The sequence below is a fragment of the Ovis canadensis genome, chromosome 14 (assembly GCF_042477335.2).
Source record: "Ovis canadensis isolate MfBH-ARS-UI-01 breed Bighorn chromosome 14, ARS-UI_OviCan_v2, whole genome shotgun sequence".
Classification (NCBI taxonomy): Eukaryota; Metazoa; Chordata; class Mammalia; order Artiodactyla; family Bovidae; genus Ovis; species Ovis canadensis.
The window spans coordinates 36,402,743-36,428,453 of NC_091258.1; the positions used below are offsets into that span (position 1 = coordinate 36,402,743).

The window sequence follows — 25,711 nt, forward strand, 5'->3', positions numbered from 1 at the left end:
AGAGACTTACTCCAGTGTAGCTGCTTCTCCTCCGTCTGGCAGCTCTTGCCCACAACCTCTCTAGAGAAAGGCTCCCCCCCGTAGTACTGGGTCCCCAGTGTCTCCTCCCTCGCCGTCTGGCGGGGAGTTGGTGGACGGGAGGCTGAGCCGGAGACGTGCAGATGTCCAAGGCCTGTCTCTCGCCCACCTGCTGCTGCTGGTGGAGGATAGTCACCCCGGACTCCCAGCGCCCTGAACGCTGGCATCCATCTGGGTCTCCAGCGCTCTCGTGGGTCCTTTAACTAGGGGGAGAAACCAGGGGAGGGTGGACAGCGATCCGCTTTGGAGCCCAGCCTCCTCGCGAACAAGAAATCCGCTAACTCCGCGATTTACTGTGGCGTAGAAAAAGCAGAGCGTTCGCTGGCGCGTGGTCCGCTGCCTCGTTCCCTTTGTGCGTCGGAACGCGGACCGGCCACCAGGGCCCGCTTGTGTCGGAACCGCCGCTCCTCCTCCCCGACTTAGCAGGGGAGGAAAGTTGGAAGAGATAGTCGCGCCTGGGATGTGATTGTCATCCTGGGGCCGGCGCTCGAGAGTCTGAGTGAGAGAGAGGGAGAGACCGATGAGGGGAGGGGGGGGGGAGGAATAAGAGGAGGGGGGAGAGGAGGGCCGCGGAGGAGAGGCGGGCGCTAGGGAGGGGCGAGGGGAGCGCCAGCGAGCGGGAGAGGGAGCCGGGGAGGAAGAGGGAGAGGACGAGGAGCGCCTGGCGGCCGGGTTGGCTGCGGCCGCCCAGAGGCTCCTGCCAGTCCTCCCACCGACTACACCCCGGGAAGGAGGAGCTTCAGGCGCGCACAAGGCGTCAGAATCCTCAATTTCCAACTTAGCATCTTGGCAGGACCTTTGCGAAGCCAAAAGCGGAGCCCCCCAGTGCAAAGAGCGAGGGGGAAAAAGAGAAAGCAACAAGGGAGGGGGGGAAACCCTGCCGGGAGGAGCGAGGCGCGCAGAGGAGCGGGCTCATCGGTCGCAGCCAGAGGCGCGCGGGAAGCCAGCGAGGAGGCGCCGCGGGCCGGAGCCCGGGAGCCGGGGCCCGAGGAGCAGCGGCCCGGGGCAGCCGGAGACCAGGTGCCCGCCCGCTCGCCCTCGCAGGGCGCCGCCCGGCTCGTTGGCGGCCGCGGCGCGGAGCGCCCCATGCCCGTGTGTGGCCATGTCCTACCCGCAGGGCTACTTGTACCAGCCGTCCGCCTCGCTGGCGCTCTACTCTTGCCCGGCGTACAGCACCAGCGTCATCTCGGGGCCCCGCACGGATGAGCTCGGCCGCTCGTCGTCGGGCTCCGCGTTCTCGCCCTACGCCGGCTCCACCGCCTTCACGGCGCCCTCGCCGGGCTACAACTCGCACCTCCAGTACGGTGCCGATCCCGCGGCGGCAGCCGCCGCCGCCTTCTCTTCGTACGTGGTAAGTGAGCGGGAGCCTGGGCGGGCGAGGGCAGCTGGGGCCGCGCGTGGCGGGCGGGGGTTGCGGGGGACACGGGCCTCGGCTTCACCGCGGACCGTCCCGCCGAGCCTCGCGGCCCCTGCGAACTTGGGCGATTGTCTCTCTCGGCTTCTCCCGGGTTTCGGGCTCAGGAGTTGCACGGAGAGGAGAGCCGCGTCTTGCTCAGATCGCTAACTTGGCGGAAGGGGTTTTTGGGGGGAGAGGTCGCTTCAAAGAGCAACATTTGGTTCAAACGTGAGCTCTAGGCCGTCCTGCACATTTTACTCTATTTCATTTTGGGGGGTTTGGCCATTTGGCGAAAAGTAGTTCAAAAGAAATAGATCCGAAATCTGAACAGAAGCGTGCTCGGTCTGTGTAAATGTGTTTGGCCTCGCCTTTAATTAGTCCTCCAAAATGTTGCAAATCCGTAATCCTATCTTCGCAATCCGATTTGGAGGTATTAAATTTCTGAAAAGTCGGGCGAGCTGCGGTGCATCCGGGATTTTTCGGCCGGGTGCACTTTCTGGAAAAGCGCCGTGGCTTCGGTTTGGGATAACACTTTTGGAGGGGAGGGGGTGCCAGGGACAAGGCTTGAATCTTCGTTTGCCTTTCTCTGGGGGGGAAAAAAATTCCTTGACTTCCTTTGCTCACTACCCTTGTTTCTACTGCGCAGCCACTCGGGCGCAGAGAGCAGAGTCGCCGCCGCTGCCCGGGCCTCTCTCTGGGTAGAGGGGCCTGGCCTCGGTGGCCGGATCTGCTCACGCGGGGGAGGACGTGCCCAGCCAGAGGGGGGCCTACCAGGTGCCGGGGAAGCCAGGACTGCTCCAAGAGCCTCCAAGGACTCAGGGATTGGCGGCCTCTGCTTCCTTCTAAGGAGGAAGAGGGGTTGCCCCCGGGTCTGAGCCCTCCAGCCCTACCCCAGGGGGAGCCTGAGTGCGGGCCTCGCTGCCCGAAGACCCCTGGGCGCAGAGGAAGTGTGCTTCGGTCGCCCAGGTGCCAACTGGGGACCACGGCCCACTCACGTTCTCTCTGCCCTTTCCCTGCAGGGCTCTCCCTACGACCATACACCGGGCATGGCAGGTTCCTTGGGGTACCACCCGTACGCGGCGCCCCTGGGCTCGTACCCGTACGGGGACCCCGCGTACCGGAAGAACGCCACGCGAGACGCCACCGCTACGCTCAAGGCCTGGCTCAACGAGCACCGCAAGAACCCCTACCCCACCAAGGGCGAGAAGATCATGCTGGCCATCATCACCAAGATGACCCTCACCCAGGTGTCCACCTGGTTCGCCAACGCGCGCCGGCGCCTCAAGAAGGAGAACAAGATGACGTGGACGCCACGGAACCGCAGTGAGGACGAGGAGGAGGAGGAGAACATTGATCTGGAGAAGAACGACGAGGATGAGCCCCAGAAGTCCGAGGACAAGGGCGACCCCGAGGGCCCCGAAGCAGGTTGGTGGACGCGGGAAAGGGTGTGTGGAGCCAAAGAGGGGCCTGGAGAGGGGGCGCCCAAGGCCTGGAGATTGGGGACAGGGCCTTTTGCCTTTGCGGGTGGGGACCTGTGGCCTCCGTGCCTCTGACCGCCTGGGTTTCACCCGCAGGAGGAGCAGAGCAAAAGGCGGTTTCGGGCTGTGAACGGCTGCAGGGGCCGCCCACCCCTGCCGGCAAGGAGACCGAGGGCAGCCTCAGCGACTCGGATTTTAAGGAGCCGCCATCCGAGGGTCGCCTCGACGCGCTGCCCGGGCCCCCCCGCGCCGGCGGGCTCTCCCCGGCCGGGCCCGCGGCAGCGCGGCTGGCCGAGGACCCAGCCCCTCATTACCCCTCCGGCGCGCCGGCTCCGGGCCCGCACCCAGCCGCGGGAGAGCTGCCCCCCGGTCCCGGAGGGTCCTCGGTCATACACTCGCCGCCACCGCCGCCGCCGCAGGCGGTGCTCGCCAAGCCCAAACTGTGGTCTCTGGCGGAGATCGCCACATCCTCGGACAAGGTCAAGGACGGGGGCGGCGGGAGCGAGGGCTCTCCGTGCCCACCGTGCCCCGGGCCCGTAGCCGGGCAAGCCCTAGGAGGCAGCCGCGCCTCGCCAGCCCCGGCGCCATCGCGCTCGCCCTCGGCGCAGTGTCCCTTCCCAGGCGGGACGGTGTTGTCCCGGCCTCTCTACTACACGGCGCCCTTCTATCCTGGCTACACGAACTATGGCTCCTTCGGACACCTTCACGGCCACCCGGGGCCCGGGCCAGGCCCCACCACGGGTCCGGGCTCGCATTTCAATGGATTAAACCAGACCGTGTTGAATCGAGCGGACGCTTTGGCTAAAGACCCGAAAATGTTGCGGAGCCAGTCCCAGCTAGACCTGTGCAAAGACTCTCCCTATGAATTGAAGAAAGGTATGTCCGACATTTAACGCGGGCTGCGTCGGTCCCGGACCTTCCTAATTTATTAAAAAAAGAAAACATGGCCTTGGCAGTTATTTTTCCATCAACATGAGAGAAAAGCAAAACTACCCCTCCTACTAAAAAGTTTATAGTACATGGAGATGGATGATATAAAAATGTAAACATCTCCACACACCCACAGAAATGTCTTAACCAACTGAAAAGAAAAATTTAAAAAAGGATTTGTATTAAATCTTATTCTGTATATTTAATGTAGCATTTTTGTATTTAAATTGATAATTCAATATCTTTGAAGTAAATTATGAAATTAAGACACCTGTACAGGCATTTAATGTTTTTTTTGTAATATAAATATATACATTTGTGTTTCCCCCAAAACTGTTTCATAGTTTAAAAATACAAGTTTAATTTAATTTTTTTACACCTATTGATTTTTTCTGGGTATGAGCTAAAGTATTATTACAGAAAGGAAACAGGTTATATACTCTTAGATTTGAAAAGTAAAAGAAACTGCAGCCGCCTTTGTAAAATGCAAAATATTTAATTAAAAGAGATTTTAACATAATCAGAGCCACTCATTACTTGTTAGAAGCCTCAATAAACTATCCATCGCCCCGGACAAAAGATGCAACCTGCAACTTTTTTTCGAAGTGGGGAATGAAAGGTTCCACCGAACCCAGTTTGCCAGCGGGAAACCGTAATTAGGCTTCGAGCTCCAGGGAACCTGGCGCTGCCCGGAATGCAAATTTGGATCACTGATGCGGGCTGCTGTGGGGGGTGATTGGACCCTGGAGGAGGGACGAGAGAGACCCAAGTGTGTGCCCAGAAGGGAGAAGAGATGGCAAAGCCAGTTAGAGACACGCACCACCCGAGCTCCAACGCTTAACCTAATTACTTCCAATCAGTGTCGTGTTTTATGCAAAGCAATCAGCTGGTGAACTTTGCTAATGAGTTCGATTTTATGCCGGATTTAGCCCTTATTACTATTTCAAAGGTGCTCTGGGCTAATGCGGGCGGGAAGCAGTTGGGGGATGCCAAGGAGAAGGCTTTCCCAAGTCACTGTCGTTTCTACCTCTTCAAAACTGGGCATTGATCTCTTCGCTGGATTTCATTAAATTAGTAAATGTTCCATCCGCGACCGTGCGGGTGGTAGGCGGCCGGGTAGATTCCCCGCGCAGCCGCGGGGCTGGGGCCGCGGGACCAGCGAGGGGACGGTTCCCCCCTTTCACAGGTAGGTGTCACACTTGTCCTGAATTACAAGCCTGCACTTTGCAGAGTAGGAGATTGGCGAGAGAGGGGGCGGAAGTTGGGGAGGGAGCACCACAGGCGTTTAGGGAAGGAAGGGGAGCCCCGGATGGACCAGAAGGGTCCCCCGCCCCACCCCACGGACCCCCTTTTTGGACAAGAGGCATTCAGCAGTTAAAGGACATTTGCCTAGATAATGAGGCCGTTGTGGATTTGATCAGGCTTGTCGTCACCTTAGCACGTCTCCCATCGCTCATTCAAGAGTCTCGAGTAGCTGCAAAAGTATTTCTGAGGTTTTATTTTCTCCATTTAATCCCGCACATTTCATCTCAAAACGAAGTCAGGTCGGGTCTCAGTCCCAAACGAGGAAGAGAAACCGCCCTGCGCCCGAGGCCCGCTAGCACTGTTGGTGCTCCAGTCTCCATTTTGCGCTGGAGATGGAGAACCGCGGACGTGTGGAATTTCGTGGGAAATTTTCACTGGTCGGGGAAGGGGAGGCTTTAGGGCAAAAACATACGCCAGCGAGGGAAATTAATTTGCTCTATTAAACCCAAGCCTCTGAGTGTAGAGAGAATGTGTTTGCACATAACACCAGTTTAATTAGGCTAAATCAAAATGCACATATTTGCATTTCTACTCAAGACTACTTTAACCCTACTTGATTTTTTAAACACCGCCCAAACTTTCACCGGAGGTTTTACTTTTGCTACTTTTTCTTTTTCCTTTAAACCTGCAACGGGGCTCTTTTAGCTTATTCGAATTTAAACAAGTTTGAAAGCAGCATTGTCCAGCTGTTTTGGCGAATGGCAGTCGACTTCAGAGTTTAAATTAGAAAATTCACTCAGGGAAAATGGTTTCAAACTTGGAAGTGTGAATGATTAAATATGCATGAGACGATCGTATTTTACTTTGTCCCTTTAATTATAAATGATTTTTTAAAAACAATTGAATTCCAGAGATGACTTGCCCTACCCCCCGCGCTCCAATCCCCTCCACCCACAACCACCCCCCGCACACACAGCCCGGTTCACAATCAGCTTTTTCCCCCCTGTTGAATATGTAACCCCAGGAATCACCTTCTCTTCTAAAAAAGTCAGAAGAATAGGCCAGTCCAGTTTAAGGACGACATCAACTCTGCGGGATTTGGAAGCACTGGCCCTAAACCCTGCCCAACGATTTTAAAAAGAAAATTACAGGCCTCCTTGTGTTCCCGGGAATATGCAAATAGCGAGGCGCGGGCCTCCCGGGTCTGATTGCTGAGGCTCGGGGCTGGGAGCCGAATGCCCGCGGGGGCTGCCTGGGAACGGGAGCCGCGCACCGGGGAGCCCGCGGCATTTTTCCCCAACGAGGGGCTGCGGGAAGCGCCTCCAGCTGGGCAGCGAAACCGCCAGAGGTTGGAAGGCTGATGCCCAAATTCGCTGTCCCCTGCCTGCATCCCTCCTGCCCTGGCCTCTAGAGTTTTCTTTGCGTACTTTGCCCTAAGTACAAGCCCCGAATTAAGTTTAGGGTTTTCTCCTTTCCAGAGCTGGGGTTCGCTGACCAATGTTTTTTCTGGTGTGTAGAGACTTTTCAGTTTGGGGGCTGCCTGCCGGGCGGATCGAGGTATGTGCGGTTAAGACAGTCTCCCGCGTTTAATCTCAGAAGTAGTGGCTTGTCTGTAAGGTTCCAAGTTCCTCCTAGAGCCTCTGAGCCTCTGCTTGGCCACATCTTGGGCCGTGTCGAAGGCGATGCTCTCTGCAAGGGGCGGTGGGGCGGGGAGGGCAAGGGGGAAACCTTCCGGCCTGTGCCGGAGGTTTGTTCGCACGCTTGAACTGGGGCGCGCAAATTACGCGATGCGAAGCAGCGCCTAAAACACCTCGTTGCGGGGGTTGCGCGGCATTTGCCACCTGCGCTTGGCTGCGCTGGTTCCAGTGTCTAAACAGAGGCTAGCCTGACACTGAGGGTGACTAGGAGTCTCTGCATCTCGCAAAAGAGTTGCTGAGTCCAGCAACAGAGGCCGCGGGATCACTGAGTGGGGTCCCTGCAGTCAGCCCCCGCCACCCTTACCCAGGGAGCTCCAAACCAGAGACCCGCTGGGTTTCTTCCCCTTTCCCCCTCTGTGCGCGGCAGAATCAGCTTCTGGGATTTGGGGTGACAAGCCAACAGCCCAGTCAGTCCCCGAGGGCTCAGAGAGGTTGAGGCTGCAGAAAGGGCCCCTTTTCTTCCCCACTCCTCGGATCCGGGGGCCAGTGCCCGAAGTGTTGTTCTTAGGCCTAGGTGAGGAGCCTTCATCGAGGCCTCCTGGTTGCAAACCCCTCGGGGCCCTCTCATTTCCCCTGAGATGTACGCAGCTCTTGGAACCTGGAAGATTTAGGGGCTGGGGTAAGGTGGTCGTGCGTGCGGTTTCAGAACGGGTGGTGCCAACCAGCCCACCTGTCCCGCCTCACAAGCTGCCAACCCCGGGCAGAGACACGAAATAACGCCCTTGCAAAGCGCCCAAACTGAAAGGAATGTGCCTGCGCTCCCAAGAGGGAGACACAGGCGGATGCAGTTCAGGAAGGGCGCCGCCTACTGGTCCCCGAGCGCCCTGCGGCTCGCAGAGAGAAGAAGTTAGGCGACACCCGGCCATGCCCCCTCCTCACCCCCCGCCCACCCCCGCCGCTGGGTCCTTAGCTCTGGACCCCAAGAGGGTCAAATGTAAACTCCCCCGCCATCCCACTCGCTCCGGCCTGGGACCCAGAACCTAGTTAACACTGGGGATTCGGGAAGCAGGGCCTGCGACCAAAAGAGGATTAACCCTGCAGATGCCTGCCAAGGCTGGGGCACAGTCTTTACAAACCAGCGGCAGGCAGTTGAGCAATCTGCGGGCGGCCGGAGCAGCCTGCTGGTGGGGGCCGCCGCCCGCGCAGCCCGGGCATGTCGGGTGCTCCCGCTCGGCTTTAGGGGCACGCATTCCGTTTCTGCAGGCCTTCCCATGCCCGGCCTCTGGGCCCCCGCACAGTTTTTTATTTGCGGTTTGGCATGTAGCGGGGTCTACCATGCAGCCGCGGCCCCCAAAGATCTTTTCTATCTTTTGGCCTGTGGGTTAGACATCTTTGCTGCTAAAACTACCCTCAAATTCTTCAAACCCGGTTTAGAGCGAATCTTTAATGAGGCCGGCGTGGCAAAGCTGGAGGTGCTCACCTGGACATGCCCTCTACCCCTCCTGAAGGTGTTCCCTGATCTCCCCTCGGGCCAGGACGTTGGAGGACAGCGGGAGGCGCGCCCTCTGTTTGGCTCTTAGCATTCCTTTGCCTCTCGGCCGCCGAATAGGAGGGAAATCGGCCGGACCTGGAACTTGCCCCCTGCTCTTCCCCCTAAACTGGCCAAAGCTGCCGGACTGTCCGTAGACCCACCCCGCGGGTCTCCCTTTTGGACCAGGCCGGAGCGGTTCTTCTTTTCGTTTTCGCTCTAAATGCGACTTGGGTCCCAGGCACCAGGTGGGGCCCAGGTTGTGGCCTAACACAATCGCCTCGGGGGCCGGGAGGCAGCTCCGGCTGCACACCCCGCCCTAGCCGGAGCCCCTCCGGGCCGTTGGGGATCTCTGGCCTCCAATCGGCCTCAAGCCCCAACCCAAGGTCCCCAAGGCCTCCCTCCGGGCCACGCTCGTTTCCGGCGCCCGGAGGAGCCCGGCGCTCCCAGACGCCACTTTTCCCAGTGAAATCTGCTTTTATTTGCTCCGAGCAAACCCCGGGCTCTCAGTGCTCCCGCCTGATGGATGCAAATGTAAATGTACACTTATTTAATTGGATCAGGCCCCAAGATAAAAGAGATAAACGGCTCCCCGTTTGCTAACTTATTTTCCGAGGCAGCGCCGCGTGGAGGGGAAGCTAATGAAGGAGGGGCGCGTCGCCGGGCGCTCGAGCTCTCCGCGGCCGTGCGCGCTGGTCAGTCGGTTCGGTGGACCGCGGCTCCTCGTCCATCTCCCCTGCCCGCCGGGTAGGATCCGCTTGGTACCTTCTGTGCACCAGGACCGGAAAGTGAGAAGGCGCGGCTTTGGCTTCGCGCTTGCAAATACCCAACCATTCGCCACAATGTTCTGAGGTTTGTTCCCCTCTCCTTTCATACCGAACTCCCTATACTGGAGTCCTACTGGCCAGGCCCATTCGATGGAAAAATCCTTCCCTGCTCCCCTCCCCAGGCGTCATCTTTCACCCCATGTGGCTAGGGCCGCGAAAAAGGCCAGGCGTGTCCCCCACCTCCAGCCACCAGTGTCCCGTGGAGCCGCCCTCCAGGCGCGGAGAGCCTCTTCTCTGTTCCCAGACGGCTCTCTTTTTGATCCGGGGATTTCTTTCAGGACTGGCGTGGACACACCCTCTCCCCAATAAAGTATGCCCGCAATACACATAACCCTTCCATGGTTTCAAAGAGTCGCCGAACCCCGACATCCAGACTGAATGAGGGGAAAGGGCTACCTGGTTCTCCCCTCCCCTGGGCGAGAGTTCAGAACTTCAGCATCAGTACGTCTGTCTCCTTAACCCTCGGAGAAGTTCGTTACCCGATTTTGATCCTCGGTGTTTCCAACAGTTTCTTTTCTGTTTGGAAGGTTGAGGAGCAGGTAGGGGTGGGTGAGGGCAAAAGGGCGGCTGAGACAGACTTCGGAGGATGGGTGCAAAAGAGCTGGGGAAAGGGGGCGCCCTAGGCCGAGACACTCGCCAGGTAGCCGTCGCAAGCTAGGCTGTGCAAGGCTGGGCCTGGTGAGGGCCGGCTGGTCCGGGCAACCCGGCCGCGCCCGGTTCCCAGTGCGCTGATGGATTGGCTTGTCAGGAGAGCTCTGTGCGCAGAGCCCATCAGAAAGCACTTACCTCGCTAAACTGAAATTACTGTCTTTTCAGGGGCTAATTTGTGTAACTCCCATGGAGGGGCTTGGAGGGGGTTTGATGAGGCATAAAATGATGATTAATGAATTTATTGGCCGCTGCTCATCAAACAAGGGCTGGAGAGCTCTGGTGCGCACCAGCGGCCTGTCGGAGGCGCTCCACACAGCTGGGGTTCTACCTCAGAGGATTCAGCGTCTTCAAGGATTTCTATTTGCATCCAGCCCTGGCCCTGGGCGCTTTCCTTTCCTTTAGCCACCTTTTGCTGACCAGCCTTGTATTTGGGGTGTGAGCTCCAGCCATTCCACCATCCCAGCAGGCTGTCGGCTGTAGTGTGGGGTGGTAGGGGGGCCGGGAGGGACTCCTGTGGCAGCAGGCTCAGAGGTAAACAGCACTGCTCCAGTATTCTAGAAGCCAGGACTTGAGTGTGACCGGGGCGCTCCAGGCAGCATGGAGATGTAGGCTGTTGTCCAGAGGCATTATAGCTTACTGGTTGGGCCCTTTGGCCTTGGTGACTCAATTCTACGTCTGCAATTTAATAAGCTGTGTGTCCTTGGGCAAATCACATAACCTCTCTGAACCTCAATGGCCCCTTCTGTACAATGGCCTGTACCACCTGTTTTGTGAGGATTCTAATGGGTGGCATGTGGTCATCCTTTGACATAGTTATTATGGTCATACTCTCTTAAGACCTCACTTCACTGAAGATGCTAGCCGAGGCCTGAGGGGAGGGGAGGGAGGGAGGAAGACTTGAGGCTTTGGGTTCTGACTTGGGGGAAATCCTGCCAGCACGGCTGGTATCCTGCAGCACTCTTCCCTTCCCCCCCTCCCTGGCATCTGTATATTCCTCTCTAGAACTTGATTAAGGGGGACAGTGGGGAGCCTGAGAAGGCAGCTCTGACCTTTGGGAGCTGACTAGACCTGGCTTGGGATCCCCTACAGGGGCAGAATTGAATTTCCGGTTAGCCCACATGACTGTTCACAGCTGTTCTGATTCATACATAACCCACCCTTTCTCTACAGGCTCCTATCTTTGGGAGTGTGTCCTGAGGGCCTTTTGGCTACTTCCTCTAGTCTGAATAAAAACTCTGTAGCCCATAAACATATAAACTCAGCTTGGAGTCTTTGCCTCCCCTACCAACCTATACCCCACACAGCGCCCCACCCACATCTCCCAACAATAGGCTCTACCTTTGTCTCCCCAGGACTTGCTGCCCTGCTGAAGCAGCACATGGGAAGCCCTTGGCATTGACCAATCCAGTGGAAAGCTTAGGCTGGCCTCCATATTAGTGCAGCTCCACTTAAATCATTACCTTCTGTCTCTCCAGCATACATTAATTGAGCATCTATAATGTGCCAAATACATTGTTCTAGGTGATGACGATGCAGCGAGCAACAAAGCAAAGTCCCTGCCCTCCTGGAGCTTACATTTTAGAGAGAAGGACAGAAAGTAAACAAATAAGTGTGATAATGGCTAATCACCATTTCCAGGTGATGAGCATTAGGAAAAAAAATTAAGGCAAGGCAGTCTGGGAAGCATCGCCTGGGAGGGGGCGTTAGAGTGGATAAGCTGGGGGAATGGGTGCCTGTGCGTGCATTTTCATTCAGTTGTGTCTGACTCTTTGTGACCCCATGGACTGTAGCCTGCCAGGCTCCTCTATCTATGGGATTTCCCAAGCAAGAATACTGGAATGAGTTGCCATTTCCTCCTCCAGGGGATCTTCCTGACCCAGGATCAAACTCAAGTCTCCTAAATCTCTTGCATTGGCAGGTGGATTCTTTACCACTGAAAGGACAGGCAGATAATCGGAGGGAGAGATTCCAGGCAGAAGGCATAGCAGGTGCAAAGATCTTGAGGTAGGAGCAAGTTTGAGCAACAGCAATAAAACTTTTGAGGGAGGGAATTAGACCAAGGCAAAGCCAGGTTCACATTATATGGGGCCTCATAGGTCCATGTGAGATTTTTTGGATTTTATGATGACAGAGAGGGAGGAAGTGGGAGAGGGAAGGTTTTCAGGCGAGAGACAGGATCTAAGTTATGTTTTAAAGGCATCCCCAGGTATGAGGAGCTGAGACTCTGGAAGGGGAAGAGTAGACACAGGGACCAGTTAAGAAGCTGACGGAGAATTTTAGGGGGAGGTGATGGAATTCAGTCTTGGACCAGCATGGTAGCCGGGGAAATGGGGAGAAGCAGTCAGGTTTGGGCGATAATTTGAAGGTAGGGTCAACAAGTTTTGCTGGTGGGTTGGATCTATATACACTCTTGGGAACAAGAGAAATGGAATTCTGGGTGCCTTCAAGAATTTGAACCTGAAAACCCAGAGGCATGGAGTTGCCATTTGCTGAGGTGGCCAACAGTAAGGGAGGAGCAGGGATTTGTTTTTTTTCAGAGAAGGGGAAGTAAGATACTCCCTTGACCTGATAGCCAAATCCTTTGGCCCAAAGGAGTTGCTCTTAACACGTGGCAATCCAGTGGCAAAGGACTTGGTGTCCGGGCCAAACCCTGAAGTGAACAGATCGTACCTCCTGAAACCAGAGATCTCAGAACTCTCTAGTTCAGTTCCCTTTTTATTCCTGTCTTTTTTTTCCTTTTTCCCTTTTCTTTTTTTTTAAAAATCAGTGGAGAAACTGAGGTTTAGAAAGTGAAAATGACTTGCCCAAGCTCACATAGTGAGTTTACGTGTGCACGTGTGCTAGGTCGCTTCAGTCGTGTCCAGCTTTTTGTGATCCTATGGTGAACCCTCCAGGCCCTTCTGTCCATGGGATTCTCCAGGCAAGAATACTGGAGTGGGTTGCCTTGCCCTCCTCCAGGGGATCTTCCCAACCCCGGGGATCAAACCCTTGTCTCTTACATCTCTTGCATTGGCAGCAGGTTCTTTACCACTAGCGCCACCTGGGAAGCCCCACTGAGTCTATAGGCAGAACCAAACGGAAACCCGAGTCTCCTAACACCTAGGCTGTGTTCTCTCCCTCTGTCTCAGCCAAGCTAAGATCTCGCAGATATCTGTATTTTAACCGAGAACTCCTGGAAACAAAATGCCTTAACAGAGAGGAATGAATTTATAATGGTGGAATCTCAGACACTATGACAGGCTGTCAAGGGAGATATTTTTAGACTGGGCCGGGAAACATCTTAGCCCTCCTCCAACGCTGCTGGAGGACGGGGCTGCCTCCTCAGGACTCCGGGTGTGAAGTACAGATGAGGAAAAAGCTAGGAGTATGTCATCTCCCCTAGACACTCACCAGCAAGGAAGGACTAGGACCGATGCTCCTGCCAAGGAGTGTTTACTTCCCTAAATAATTGCCATCTGAAAAGATTTGCTCATTTCTCCTATTGGGAGTAACTGCCTGCCCGCCCACAATGAACTCACATAATGCAAGCGAAAAATGAATGTGCCTTCACCCATCATTTTACAGAGCAACTTCTAGCAAACATATTCAAGTGGGGACAAGGACTTCAATCATGAGTCTTTCACGCATTTATTTTGTATTTCCTCTTCTTTTCAAAAACTTTAAACAAATTTTGTTCTTGTTGTCATTTAGTTGCTAAGTCATGTCCAGCTTTTTTGTGACCCTATGGACTGTAGCCCACCAGGCTCCTCTGTCCATGGGATTTTCCAGGCAAGAATACTGGAGTGGGTTGCCATTTCCTTCTCCATCTTCTTCTTCTTTTTGATGTCTCAGTTTGACTGTTTTTTGCTTCCTCCAACCCCTCAATCCTTTTCTTGAATCCTTGTATTTTATATATGGTCGTCAGCTTGGGGATTTTTTTTTTTCCTGTAAAAACTATCAGTGGCTTTGTCCCCAAGGGAACCCACAGGCCCTTAGAAACATCATCTCAACATCTTTCAAGCAGAGTGAGACATCTGTTAGCTTTAGATTCCAAATACCCTCACAGTTCCAGAACATACCAGACACCTTCCCAGCTAACACAGTTTGACATCAGACTTACCACACAGTTGTCATTTCTGAGACTTTTTTTTTTTTAGCTCTAAACCACAAGTTTTTTTTTTTTGTTGTTGGTTGGTTGATTGGTTGGTTTTGTTTGCCTTCTATTTGTATCCAGCATCTAAATCTAAACCCTGTAGTAATAGGTGGCTCTTCCTCTAAACACTCACACGTGCAAAGATCTTCATGGCTAGTTGAGGACTGACTCTCTTGCATCACATAAAAGAGTGGATGAGTGGTGACTTGGAGAAAAGGGCTCATTTGGAATAAACACCACCTCTTTACTCTCATGAAGAATGTGGTAGAAATTGTTGGCCTGGTTTATTTTGGCTGGTGGAGATTATTTTTTCTCTCCAGACTTGTTTTTTCCTTCCTACCTTCTTTTAAGTTTTTTCTTTGAATCTGGTGGTAAATGCCTGACAACTTCTAGAAAATGTCTGAGAAGACTCCGTAGGACTCAAAATTGCAAGGAAAGAACCCTTACCTTGCTCAGTGTTCCCTGAAACTTACTCATTTGAGCCCCACCTTCCCAATACTCATCATCACCTCTGACTCTTGAAACTACTATTTACAGAATAATTTCCTTCGAATTTTGTCACCATTTCCTTATATTGAAAGGAATGTGTATACCATCACAGTCACCGAGAGCTAGTATCCCTTGTCATCAATGGAAGACAATGATTGCAAAACTAACTAACTTAGTGAAGTTCTTGGCTGCCTGGGCTTCGAAGGCAACTGGCGTCTCTCAGGGTCTCTGGTTGTTCTAGAGGTTTCCCCCCAACCCCAGTCCTTCTGCTTTGCCCATGATTGTGTGTCTCCTCCTCCCCGCTCCCCCCACCAGAAATGTGCTTACTACACTTTGAAAAATAGTAACTGCTCATTTTATAGAAATGGAAACTCAGGCCCTGAGAGGTAAAACCATTTGCTCAAGATCATGCAGCTGGCTGGTGACAGAGCAGTCAGAGATGCCTGCTTCCTGTCCCCACCCTATTCCCCCTTGTTCTTTCCTAATTAATCCCCTGCGCTATAACCCTCTGAGCTCCCCTGTCCATGGAATTTTCCAGGCAAGAATGCTGGAGTGGGTTGCCATTTCTTCCTCCAGGGAATCTTCCCTGGGAACCCTTATGGGTTCCCAGGTGGCTCAGGGGGGAAAGAATTCACCTGCAATGTAAGAGACGCAGGTTCCATCCCTGGGTCAGGAATATCCCTGGAGGAGGGCACAGCAACCAACTCCAGTATTCTTGCCTGGTGAACCCCATGGACAGAGGAGCCTGGAGGGCCATGGCCCGTGAGAGATCACAAAGAGTCGGACACAACTGAAGTCACTGAGCATGCACTGTAGCCCTTATCTCCAGGTGTGCTTCTGCAGGAGCAGGACCGAGATGGGAGGATCGTTAGAAATCTGCTAAGCTTTGGTTCCTTCCATTCCACTGGTTCTGCAGGGCCTGAGTCTCTTTTATTGTAGTTCATTTTGGGGGGGGGTTAAGAACTTCCCAGGTAGCAAATTGGTAAGGAATCTGCCTGCCAGTGCAGGAGACACAGGAGACGAGAGTTCAAGAAGAGTCGGGAAGATTCCCTGGAGGAAGAAATGGCAACCCACTCCAGCATTCTTGCCTGGAAAATTCCATGGACAGGGGAGCTCAGAGGGCTGCAGTCCTTGGGGTCGCAAAGTGTCGGGCAACTTAGAGACTGAGCATGCACACTTTAGGGATAAGAGGCTAAGATCTACAAACCAATATGCTCTTTGACACCATGAAAGACTCTAGTCCTTCTCTGTTCCTTCTGCAGGGCAAGAAGAGAGGCTCTGAGCAAAGTTTGGGGAAGGGTGGGTGAGCTTGAGGACATGGATCCATTGCCCTTTGAGAGGTCCCTGCCCCTTCAGCGCCCCCTTTGCCAGATGCTTACAGATGGGAGGTCCCCATCTCTCTCCCCTTCTTCCTAAAGCCGGCCAAAGAGACACATGGGAACTCTGTTTAGTGCTATCGAGCAGAGGGCTGTTGGGTTTGCAGCTGTAATGTCACTCGAAGTTAAGCCCCCACCCCAAACATACACCTCGTCTCTTTCCCCTCTCTTTCCTTTTCTCTCTGGGTGCGGACCTTCAGCCTAGCCTGTTTATTGGGTAGGCCCTCCACAGCCTGCCCAGAAGCTCTGCCACACCCCTCAATGGTGCTGCAGCGCACCTGGCCTACCTCCAGTGCCACCCCCTGCCCCTGCTCCAGGGCACTCATCTCACTGCCTGCATTATATCTCCAGCCAGAAGGACTTCGAATACCTCAAATTCAAAACGTCCCAGACTAGGTTATTTTGTTCTTTTCAGTGCACTGGTAAATGGGATTGTTTCCTCAATGTCTATGTTTCCTTAATTTCTATATATATGGTAGAGTACTATTCAGCCATTAAAAAGAAGAAGGAAAATTTGCCATGTGCAACAACATGGATGGAGTTTGAGGGTATATGCCAGAAAGTGAAATCAGTGACACAGAAAAAGACAAGTACTGTCTGATATCACTTATGTGTGTGTGCGCGTGTGTGCGCGTGTATGTGTGTGAGTTGTTTAGTCATGTCTGACTCTTTGCCGCCCTATGGACTGTAGCCCACCAGGATCCTTTGTCCATGGGATTCTCCAGGCAAGAATACCAGAGTGGGTTGCCATTCCTTTCTCCAGGGATCTTCCTGACCCAGAGATCGAACCCCGGTCTCCTGCATGTGAAATCTAAAAAATACAGCAAACTAGTGAATATAACAGAAAAGAAGCAGACTCACAGACACAGAAAACAAGCTGGTGGTTACCAGTGGGGAGAGAGAAGAGGAGAAGAGCAATATAGGAGTAGGGGAGTGACAGATGCAAGCTAGTAGGTATAAAATAAGCTACACAGATATACTGTACCACACGAAGAATATACCCAATATTTTCATAATAACTATAAATGGAGAATTTGTGAATACTATATTGTACTATATACCTATAATATGTAATATTGTACATCAACTATACTTTAATAAAAATAATTATATATATTTTTTATATATAAGAATAAAGCCATATAAAATGACAGATGAAAAAAAGTGTCCCAAACTAAAGTCACCTCCTTCCCATTCCCAGCCTCACCCCAGATCTTGGTTTCTCTTGCCTCCCTTCATCCAGTGATCCAGTGGAAAGACTTTAGAAATGAGCCAGCAGTTTGCTTTTCCCCATGCTTCACATGCATGCACTCCTCAAGTCCCATAGATCCTTCTGAGAAGTCTTGTTCAACTGTCTCTCTCACCCACAGCACTAGTCTGAGCCTCATCATCTACCACACTGACCATCACATACCCTCCTGAGGGTCCTCCTGCCCCAGCCATCTTTGTAGAACCAACATAGAGACCAAAGCCTGCAGCACCCTGGGTATTCAATACCTGTCGATGGAAGTGAAAATGAAGAAATGCACCCCAAGCCAGGATACTTGGATTTTCCCATAGAAATATGAATTTTGAAACTGCTGTGCGATCAGACAGATCAAAATTCAAATCTTGACTGTACTCTATTATCTGGGGTGTATTGAAGAACCAGATTAGACAATCAGGAAATCTAAACAGAGTGGTGATTGGGTGCCAGACTTCTTGGATTCCATTCCCCTCTGTGCCCTCTGTCAGCTGTGCAACCCGGGGAAAGTTTCTTAGCCTCTCTGAAATTCAGCATCTGCGTCTATACAACAAGAATAATACAGTACCTACCTCATTGCTTGTTTAAATGTTAGAGTGAAAGTGAAAGGCACTCAGTCGTGTCCAACTCTGCGACCCCATGGACTACACAGTCCATGGAATTCTCCAGGCCAGAATACTGGAATGGGTAGCCGTTCCCTTCTCCAGGGGATCTTCCCAATCCAGGGATCACACCCAGGTCTCCCACACTGCAGGTGGATTCTTTACCAGCTGAGCCACCAGGGAAGCCCAAGAATACTAGAATGAGTAGCCTATCCTTTCTCCAGGGGATCTTCCCGACCCAGGAATTGAACTGGGGTCTCCTGCATTGCAGGCGGATTCTTTACCAGCTGAGCTACCAGGGAAGCCCAAATGTTCAAAAATGAGGATTAAATGAGATAATGGGTGCAAAGCCCACTGAAGCCCATGGTGAACTCTCAAGAAATGTGAGCACTTACCATTATTGCTTACTACATATAGTTTCCTGATTGAAAATGACTTCATCTGAGAACTTCTAAAATTGTGTAGCATGTTTTCTCCAGTTCTTAACTACTTCACATCTTTTTGCTGACCAGCAATGGTTAAAATGGCTAGAATTTAAAAAAAAAAAAAAAAGCTTATTTTAAGAATCATTCCTTGGAACATTATTTCATTACTTAAACTTTCTGCTGACTCATCTGTTCCATGGTAACTGAGTCTCTCTTTACCAATAACTTTAATTACATCAATCACTCATTTCCAAAATTGCTGAGTAACGAAAACTCCTAGAGGTGACACCATGGACTTCTGTCACAAAAGCATGGACTTTTGGAGGGAGATAGAATAGGCTTTTCTTTATTTTTTAAAAATAGCAGTCAGTACTTCAAATAGGGAGCATAATCTCACTACTGAAGTAGTCAGTACTTCAAATGTTTAGCTTTCATGATTTACTATCTGTCCATTTATCTCTCTATTACTTTATAATTAGGAATGACAAGTCACAACTTCCTGAATTGAATGGAATGGAATTTGTTTCCTCTTCTGACATTTCTTAATCACGTCTCCACCTTGATGATAAGATAAATGATGTTTGAGAATTCCAGCACCTATTCCTTTGCTAAAAGCTGCTAATCAACTGCACAGAACAGTGGGTAACATAATACCTAACCAATTATTTTGCTATTGATAATAAGAGCTACCTCACTGAGCTCTCAGTGTATACTAGTTATTCTACTGAAGGTTTTACATACAGGAGCTCAGTAAAGCCTCGTCAAACCTAGGGAGTATGTATTATTATTAGGCCCATTTTATAGGTGAAGAAACTGGGGCGCTGAGGTTTACTTGCCTGAGTCAGTGTCAAAGTGAGATATGAACCTAGGAATATCTGACTCTTGTGTTTTGGGCCTAGCTGGATCCAGGAGGGAGTTGCTGTGTGTTCTTTACAGTTTTAGGCAGCAGTTGTTTTTCTGGCTACTTCGTGGCTCTATTCTGCGGTGAGTAGAATAAGTTACCTGCTATCTGCTGAGCTTGAAATGCTATCTGATGCTGCAGAGAAGCGGTGATCCTCAGTGTGACGAGGGCCAGGGTGAAGGCGGGGAGGGGGTTGGCGTGCATCTCACGAAACCCCTCCCTGAAGAATACGCTCTTCCTTCCTCCTGTCGCCTTCAGGCCCTGTCCTCTCCCTCTGGGACTGTGACATCAGCCTCCTAATAGGTCTCTCTGTCTCCATGCACTCTCCCATCTTTCCATCCACATGCTCTTGCCTTATTAGCCAGGAGACAGTAGCCAGCGGAGCTACAGAAGGTTGTGGAGTGGGAGAGTGGCAAAATCTAAGCTGCATTTCGACCGACAGAAGTCACAGTTCCCCTCTCTGTCTTTGAAGCTCTTCATCCGTCTGACCCCATGCGCCCGTGTGACAGGACCCTTTCCTGGGTGTATTGTGTTCTGGCCACACTGGCTACACAGTCACTTTCCAAGCCGCTTATCCCAGCCTGGCTCCTTGGCGTCAGAGCAACCACCCAGTCACCTGTCCAAATGCACTCACCCTTCAGAGACTGTGTTCAGTCCTTCTAGAAGCTTCCAGGAAATTCTCAGTGGCTCCAGTCCCACACTGCTCCCTCTCCAGAGGAGGTACTGCTGGGGCAAAGGCATCAGGGAAGTCCTTCCTTCTTGCTTTTCTTGTTCAAAACTATTTGACTTGGCTGTTTGGGAGGATTTATGCTTCCATGCAAGTTTTAGGATCAATTTATTATGTTGAAGTCATTGATTTTTGTTCTTTTTCTCTCAGTACTGTGCCAGGTACAGCGTCTGAGCTTCAGGGTACTAGGGATGAGAGCATCCAGGTAATTCTCCGAGGATACAGGTGGAGAAAGGAACCAGATGCATGCCAGGTCCTACCAGGAAATCTGAGGGCCCAGGTGTCTTACCTTGGGTGCAGGGGAGAGGCAAAGGTAGGGGCTCCAGGCAGGATGAGGAAGGGGCTCACTACCTGCTCTTGGTGAATGGCCCTCACCTATGCCTGGTGTTCTTTGCAGGGTGAGAAACTGGTTGGGTGAGGACTTGTACCCACACCCAGTGAAGGAGGTTTCCTCACTTCAATCAGGGTTCCCTTAATACCCGTGGCCCAGTCTTGAGCCCTATGGGGGACAAGCACAGGGCCTCCAGAGTACATCATGACGAGCAGTGCAGCCTCGGGAGCCAGGATGCCTGGGTTCCTGCCCTCCACCCTCAGCTCACACCTGCCCCACCTCAGCCAATGGCACCACCATTTAGAAACCTGAGACTCAGCCTCAGCTTTCCGTGTCTTCTCCAGATTGTCATCTCCAGGTACCAAATCTGGATTCAGATTTGGTGGATTCAATGTCCTTAATTTTTTTCTTGAGTCTCCACTTCCTTCCTGTCGCCAACGCTGGAATCCAGGCCACTGTCATCTCTCATCTCCTTGGTAGCCTCCCAGACCTAGTCCTATTCCCTGAAATTGATTTTGCCCATGAAGATAGATTGGATATGTGATGATATCATTCTTCTGCCTAAAATATTTATCAGTTCTCTACTGCCCTCATGAAGGCTTAAACTCCTAAGTATGATATTCCTTTAATTATTAGGCTCTAAACCTACAAAACCATTTGTCATTTCTCTGTACCATTTTGCTTCTGGGATTTTGCACATGCTGTCCCCTCTGTCATGCCCCACTTCTCACTGTCTGCCCCTGACCTTTCTACAGTCAACCCCTAGATGGTGAAAGATTTGTGCTTAAATTTCCCTCCTCCCTCGGTGACAAAGGAGCAAAGCAAGGAACAAGCAAAACTACCTACTTGTTTGAACTTGGGTACTTAATTCATCTCTGAAGTTTGGTTTCTCTTTCTCGAAAATGGGACACAATCATAGTTATAAGGGTCCATTCTAGATAGACAGTTTAAAAGTCATAGGATTGTTTTGAGGATTAAAAGAGATCATTGCAGGCAAATTTCACAAACCAGTGGGGAATAAACAGAGACACAAGACCCAGTCCTAGCCTTAAGGAACTTTCCATGAAATCAGATTCACACCAACACGGCCGACAGCTCCTGGAGAACCATTTCCTTCCTTCTCTTTTCCTAAAGGAACCCCACCTCTGTGTGGAGTGGCAATGCGCCCAGCCCTAAGGGATGGACCATTTATATCTGGGCCAGTTGTGATCATCCTATTTCCCTTGCCAGATGCTCACTTTCCCAAGTTCCCTTGCAATGAGGAAGTCAGGTGACCCATTCTGGCCAATGAGACATGAAGAGAATCTAATCTTTCTGAATCTCAGTCTCAACTTTTTTTTAATGAGGAGGTGGGATCAAAGACCAGTGTTGTTTAGTCCTCTTGTTTTGTTTTGTTTTGTTTTGTTTTAAGCAGAGAATCCCACTTTTTTAGTTCCAAAGAAATCTTACATGGAATGCTAATATTTAACAAACAGAGCACAATTACTCTAATTGAAAGGGAGCTTGGAGAGCACGGGAACTCTCAGTGTAGGCTTAACAACCATGAAACAACACTTGGAAAACCACTGGGTCAGAGCATCTCTACATCCTGTAGTGGATATGCATAATTTTATTTGTGTATATTTTTGGATATTTATTCTAGTCCAGCATTCTGAATTTCCCTTGGGAACCATCTGTCTTCACCTCTGGGTCTAAATGCTTTTGACGAACTTAATTCAATTTTGATTCTAGGGCTAGACATATGATTTAAGGCTGCCCAACATTCCATCCCCCTGGGTTCAGTGACTGGTTTAGGAAGGTACACACGACCCAAAATGGTCCAGACTGAGATTGAAGCCTCAGATTTTTAGTAAATTTGAAGAGAGGTACAGGCTCTTTTTTCTCATGGAACTTTAACTTGGGTCTATAAAGACCTGAAAAAAAGTCTACAAGAACAGGAACAGAGCTAAGAGATGGTAAAAGACAAGATGTTAGAGACTTTGAGCCCTTGGATTAAGTTTTGCCTGAAGACAGACCTGCCACTGAATTTTAGTTTTGTGAGTCAATAAATTTCCTTTCATTTAAGTAGTTTGAGTTTCACCTTCTATATTTGCAACTCAAATTGTCCCAATAAGTACAGATCCTTTCCATATCTAGAATCTTGGATCCTCTGAGAGGTATATATGAAGGCTGTTTCACAAAATTTTCAGTTTTTCTCCTCCTGGGCAGGTGGGAGAATTGTCCTTCTCCACTGGTTCTGAGAGACGCAGGGCATATACCTTCCTTTGCCAAGGAAATACATGTTATTTCCAGGTGGGTCTTTAAACATCGTGCACAATTCAACACAATTCTCTTTTTCTTTCCCATAATGATGTTCCAGATGGTGGAGCCTCTATCATCCTGGGTCCCAAGCTGAGGACAACATGAAGTGGAGACCCCTGCTGACCCTCGATGGATACGCACCGTGAGCAAGAAATAAACCTTTGTTGTTTTAAGCGATTGAGATTTGGGGTCATTTGTTATAACAGCATAACTTAGCCTATCCTGAATAATATATTCAGAAACATTCTCTTCCTCCTCTTTCTCCTTCTTCCCTTCCTTGTCCCTTCCTTTCCTACAGCTGCCCTGCTCTGCCCAGCAGTCTTATATAACTCTATTTCTTAACTTATCTTCTGTCAACAGACTATTAAAAGGCATCTGTGATTGGTCATCTCCTGCCTTCCCAGTGATATTCAAGTGGACCTTGGCAGGAGATCACCAGCCTGCCCCACAAGGCCATGTCCCTGGCATCATCAGCAGTGCCCATCAATTACAGCTGTCAGTCAGTAGGCCTCCCCAGCACTGGCCTCAGCAGGAGGTAACTTCCTCAGCAAATTATTGGAGTCACAGGGCTCTGCATTCTGAAACAAAACCTTCTCCAGGAATGCCCATTCATTATCTTAAGAAGATGAACAAGATCCTGAAGTTTGTGTTTTGGTAGTTGTAACAATACTCTGCAAACATAAAAAAAAAAATGACAATTAAAAGAATTATATATGTTGGCCTTCATCGTTAATATGCAATTTCTAGAGCTTATCAGTCAATGAAGATAATGTACGAGATTCTGCAGCTGTGGTAAAAGTTTGGCGATGACTAAGATCTTTGGAAAGCAGAAGAGAAGTAAAACATTCCTGAAGCTTGAGTGTGATCATCTTTATGAATAGGTGTGATACTTGCACAGCTCAAGAGACTCAAACTTCCCTGCTGACATGGCCAGAAAGGCCACATAGATGGGCAAGCTAGCCATATGAGAGTGGTGGCAACTCAGCATCCGAGTGCTGCCTTTTCTGCATTCAGTACTGGCTGATTGTCACCATCCAGGAATGCAAACCCCATATTGCTAGCTCTTTCCTTTCCTTTTTTCAGTGAAATTTGAAATCCATATAAATCAACTGCATCACATTTTCCCTAAAAGACTCCAACATCCAAGCTTAGTGGGTAGGCACAGGTAGAATGTTTCATAGAATATAAGTTGGTCACCCTTATCATCTCTGCCCATTTTACACCATCTCCATTTTCCAGATTAGGAAACCAAGGTTCAGAAAGGGAACGTGACCTACCCAAAAGGACATAGCCAGACTTTGAAACTCAAACCATACCTTCTCACTGCTTTTCTTCCTCTTGTGTCCCAGCCATCTTCTCATGGCTCAAGTATATAGCAGAGGACTACATGTCCACCAGAGAGTCGTACTCTCACTTCTGCAATATAGGTTGTTAGCGAGAAGCAGCCACCAGCCAGAACTACATTTCCCAGCTTTCCTTCTAGGTGAGGTCATGTGACTCATTCTTACCAATGACAGGAAATGATATGACTTATTTTCAGGCACCAGCAGTTAAGAAATGGATGTGCCCACCCCACCTCTTTGCAGATGAACACGGCAAACTTGGAAACCATTCTTGAAGATGAAAGGACCACAAGGCATTGAATCTGGGTTCCTGAATCACAATTTGGAGGAAAGACCCCTCTAATTAGGAGTATCCATTTTGGACTTGATGTTAGGGATAAAATAAACTTCCATTGTATTTGAGCCATCATATAATTTTGGTCTTTAAAAGTTATAGCAATCAGCATTACCTTAACTATATGCATAGATTCTTAAAAATATTTCTTTTATTCCCCTTTCTATGGTGTTGAAGGGGTTTGTAACAGGGCCATCCACATGAATTCAACCCACTTGAATTCAATGGGCCTTGAGTAAGAAAATGGTGCCAATTAAGTTTGGTTTCTGGGTATAGAGGTAGAGGGGCCCTGAGTGTCACTGCATCCTGCCTCCCTCCCCCTGCCCCCAATGCCACATTGGCTTTGAAGAGGGGCTTGTTCATATTTCAGCTGAAGGTGAGCATATATCAACTGAGCCCTCCTGGAGGAAGACGAAAGACAAAACAAGCATTTGGCTTGTCTGGGCCACACACCCTCAACCGAGATAGGAGTGAACATGTTTGGGAACATCAAAGGCAGTATGATATCTTAAGCATAAGGAGATTAACATTTACAAAGGTTTGCCCCTCGGCCGGTTCCCAAGAATCCAGCAGACAGAGCCAGAAGGGACAATTAACATCACCCATCTGCACTGGGGTCTTCTGACGTCTCAAATTAATTTCTTTTGAGCTTTCTGCTAGATTTAGGATGGAGGAGACAAAGTCTGGTCTCCTATTTCAACAAGAATCCTCCACACACTAGGGAGATGTTAAAAAGCACTGTGAAATGACAGCCTAGGAACCAAGTCTTGGGGAAGTATTTTGCCCTCACAGGTACCAGGCCACTTGCACTCAGAGACAGACTGACAAACAGTCTTTACAGATCTCATAGTTCAGAAACAGTCAGCGCTCTCCTAGGCCAGCCAGTCAGTAAAAAGCAGGGCTGAGACTGCATGATTGGAGGAGGGGTGAGGCACTGGTTTTGTCCCTTTGAAGCAAGAGGCCAAGAATATCTCAACACACTCCAAGTACCAGCAACAGTAGGCAATGGATGGAGACCAAAATCCCTTACAGCTGTTGGAAACCATACCCTATTCAGAGATAATTGGCAATTAGTTAAACAACTCCTGTTTAAAATACTCCTCCTCCCCACCCTCAAAGACAGCTGTGTTTAAAAAGGGGCGGGGAGAGACTTCTCAAGAAATGTGGAAACCTAATCTTCAAGTCAATAAAACAAAACAGGGCTCTGGGAGTAAAGGAGTTAGAGAATTAAAAAATATGTCTAGGTAATGGAACATCTTTTTGAAAAAAATCCATTGCTCCATTTTTCTCTAGTAATAGGACTTGGTGGTCAAGAACATAAATTTTGGGGTCTGAAAGGCCTAGGTCTGAGGACCTGCACTGCCATTTACCAGCTTTGTGAACTTGGCAAGTTTCTTAAACTAACAAGTCTCAGTGTTCTTATCTGTAAAATGGGAATGATAGTAATTGTACTGTGAAGGTTAAATGAGATAGTGTATGGGGCCTGGCACATAGTAAGTGTTCAGAAGTGTTAGCCCTTAGGCCTACATGCTTATACAAACCCAAATTCCCCATCTGGACATTCAATTTTGCAAAGCTGGGCTTTGCAATTTGTCTCCAACCTACTCTTCCAAACTCTTCCCTATCGCCCCATCACCTTTCAACAGGTAACTAAAAGGAGCCAATCTCCCAGGCCTTAATTTCCTAATCTATGAAGTGAGATAGAGAAACTAGATTCTCTCTAAGGATCCTGCCAAT

General features: G+C 50.4%; 1 protein-coding gene across 3 annotated transcripts; it reads left to right on the forward strand.

Moving 5' to 3' along the window:
• The first annotated feature begins 702 nt into the window (after window positions 1–702).
• Window positions 703–24,040, forward strand: IRX5 (iroquois homeobox 5). 3 transcript variants are annotated; one of them, XM_069549858.1, is made up of 5 exons: window positions 720–1,429; window positions 2,494–2,899; window positions 3,049–3,828; window positions 22,356–22,439; window positions 23,838–24,040. In XM_069549858.1, the coding sequence occupies exons 1-4, from the start codon at window positions 1,181–1,183 to the stop codon at window positions 22,400–22,402; spliced, it is 1,482 nt and encodes a 493-aa protein (XP_069405959.1). In that variant the 5' UTR covers window positions 720–1,180; the 3' UTR covers window positions 22,403–22,439; window positions 23,838–24,040. The 3 variants fall into 3 exon arrangements, with proteins under 3 accessions (XP_069405960.1, XP_069405959.1, XP_069405958.1); XM_069549857.1 differs by lacking the exon at window positions 23,838–24,040 and having other exon boundaries at window positions 22,356–22,474; XM_069549859.1 differs by lacking the exons at window positions 22,356–22,439; window positions 23,838–24,040 and having other exon boundaries at window positions 703–1,429; window positions 3,049–4,402.
• Window positions 24,041–25,711: the final 1,671 nt, after the last annotated feature.

Bases quoted from the DNA above. Each gene is read 5' to 3' on its own strand.
- IRX5 (XM_069549858.1), top strand. From the start codon at position 1,181: ATGTCCTACCCGCAGGGCTACTTGTACCAGCCGTCCGCCTCGCTGGCG. The intron at 1,430-2,493 runs GTAAGTGAGCGG...CTTTCCCTGCAG, and splicing joins CCGCCTTCTCTTCGTACGTG to GGCTCTCCCTACGACCATAC. The intron at 3,829-22,355 runs GTATGTCCGACA...ATGATGTTCCAG, and splicing joins TCCCTATGAATTGAAGAAAG to ATGGTGGAGCCTCTATCATC.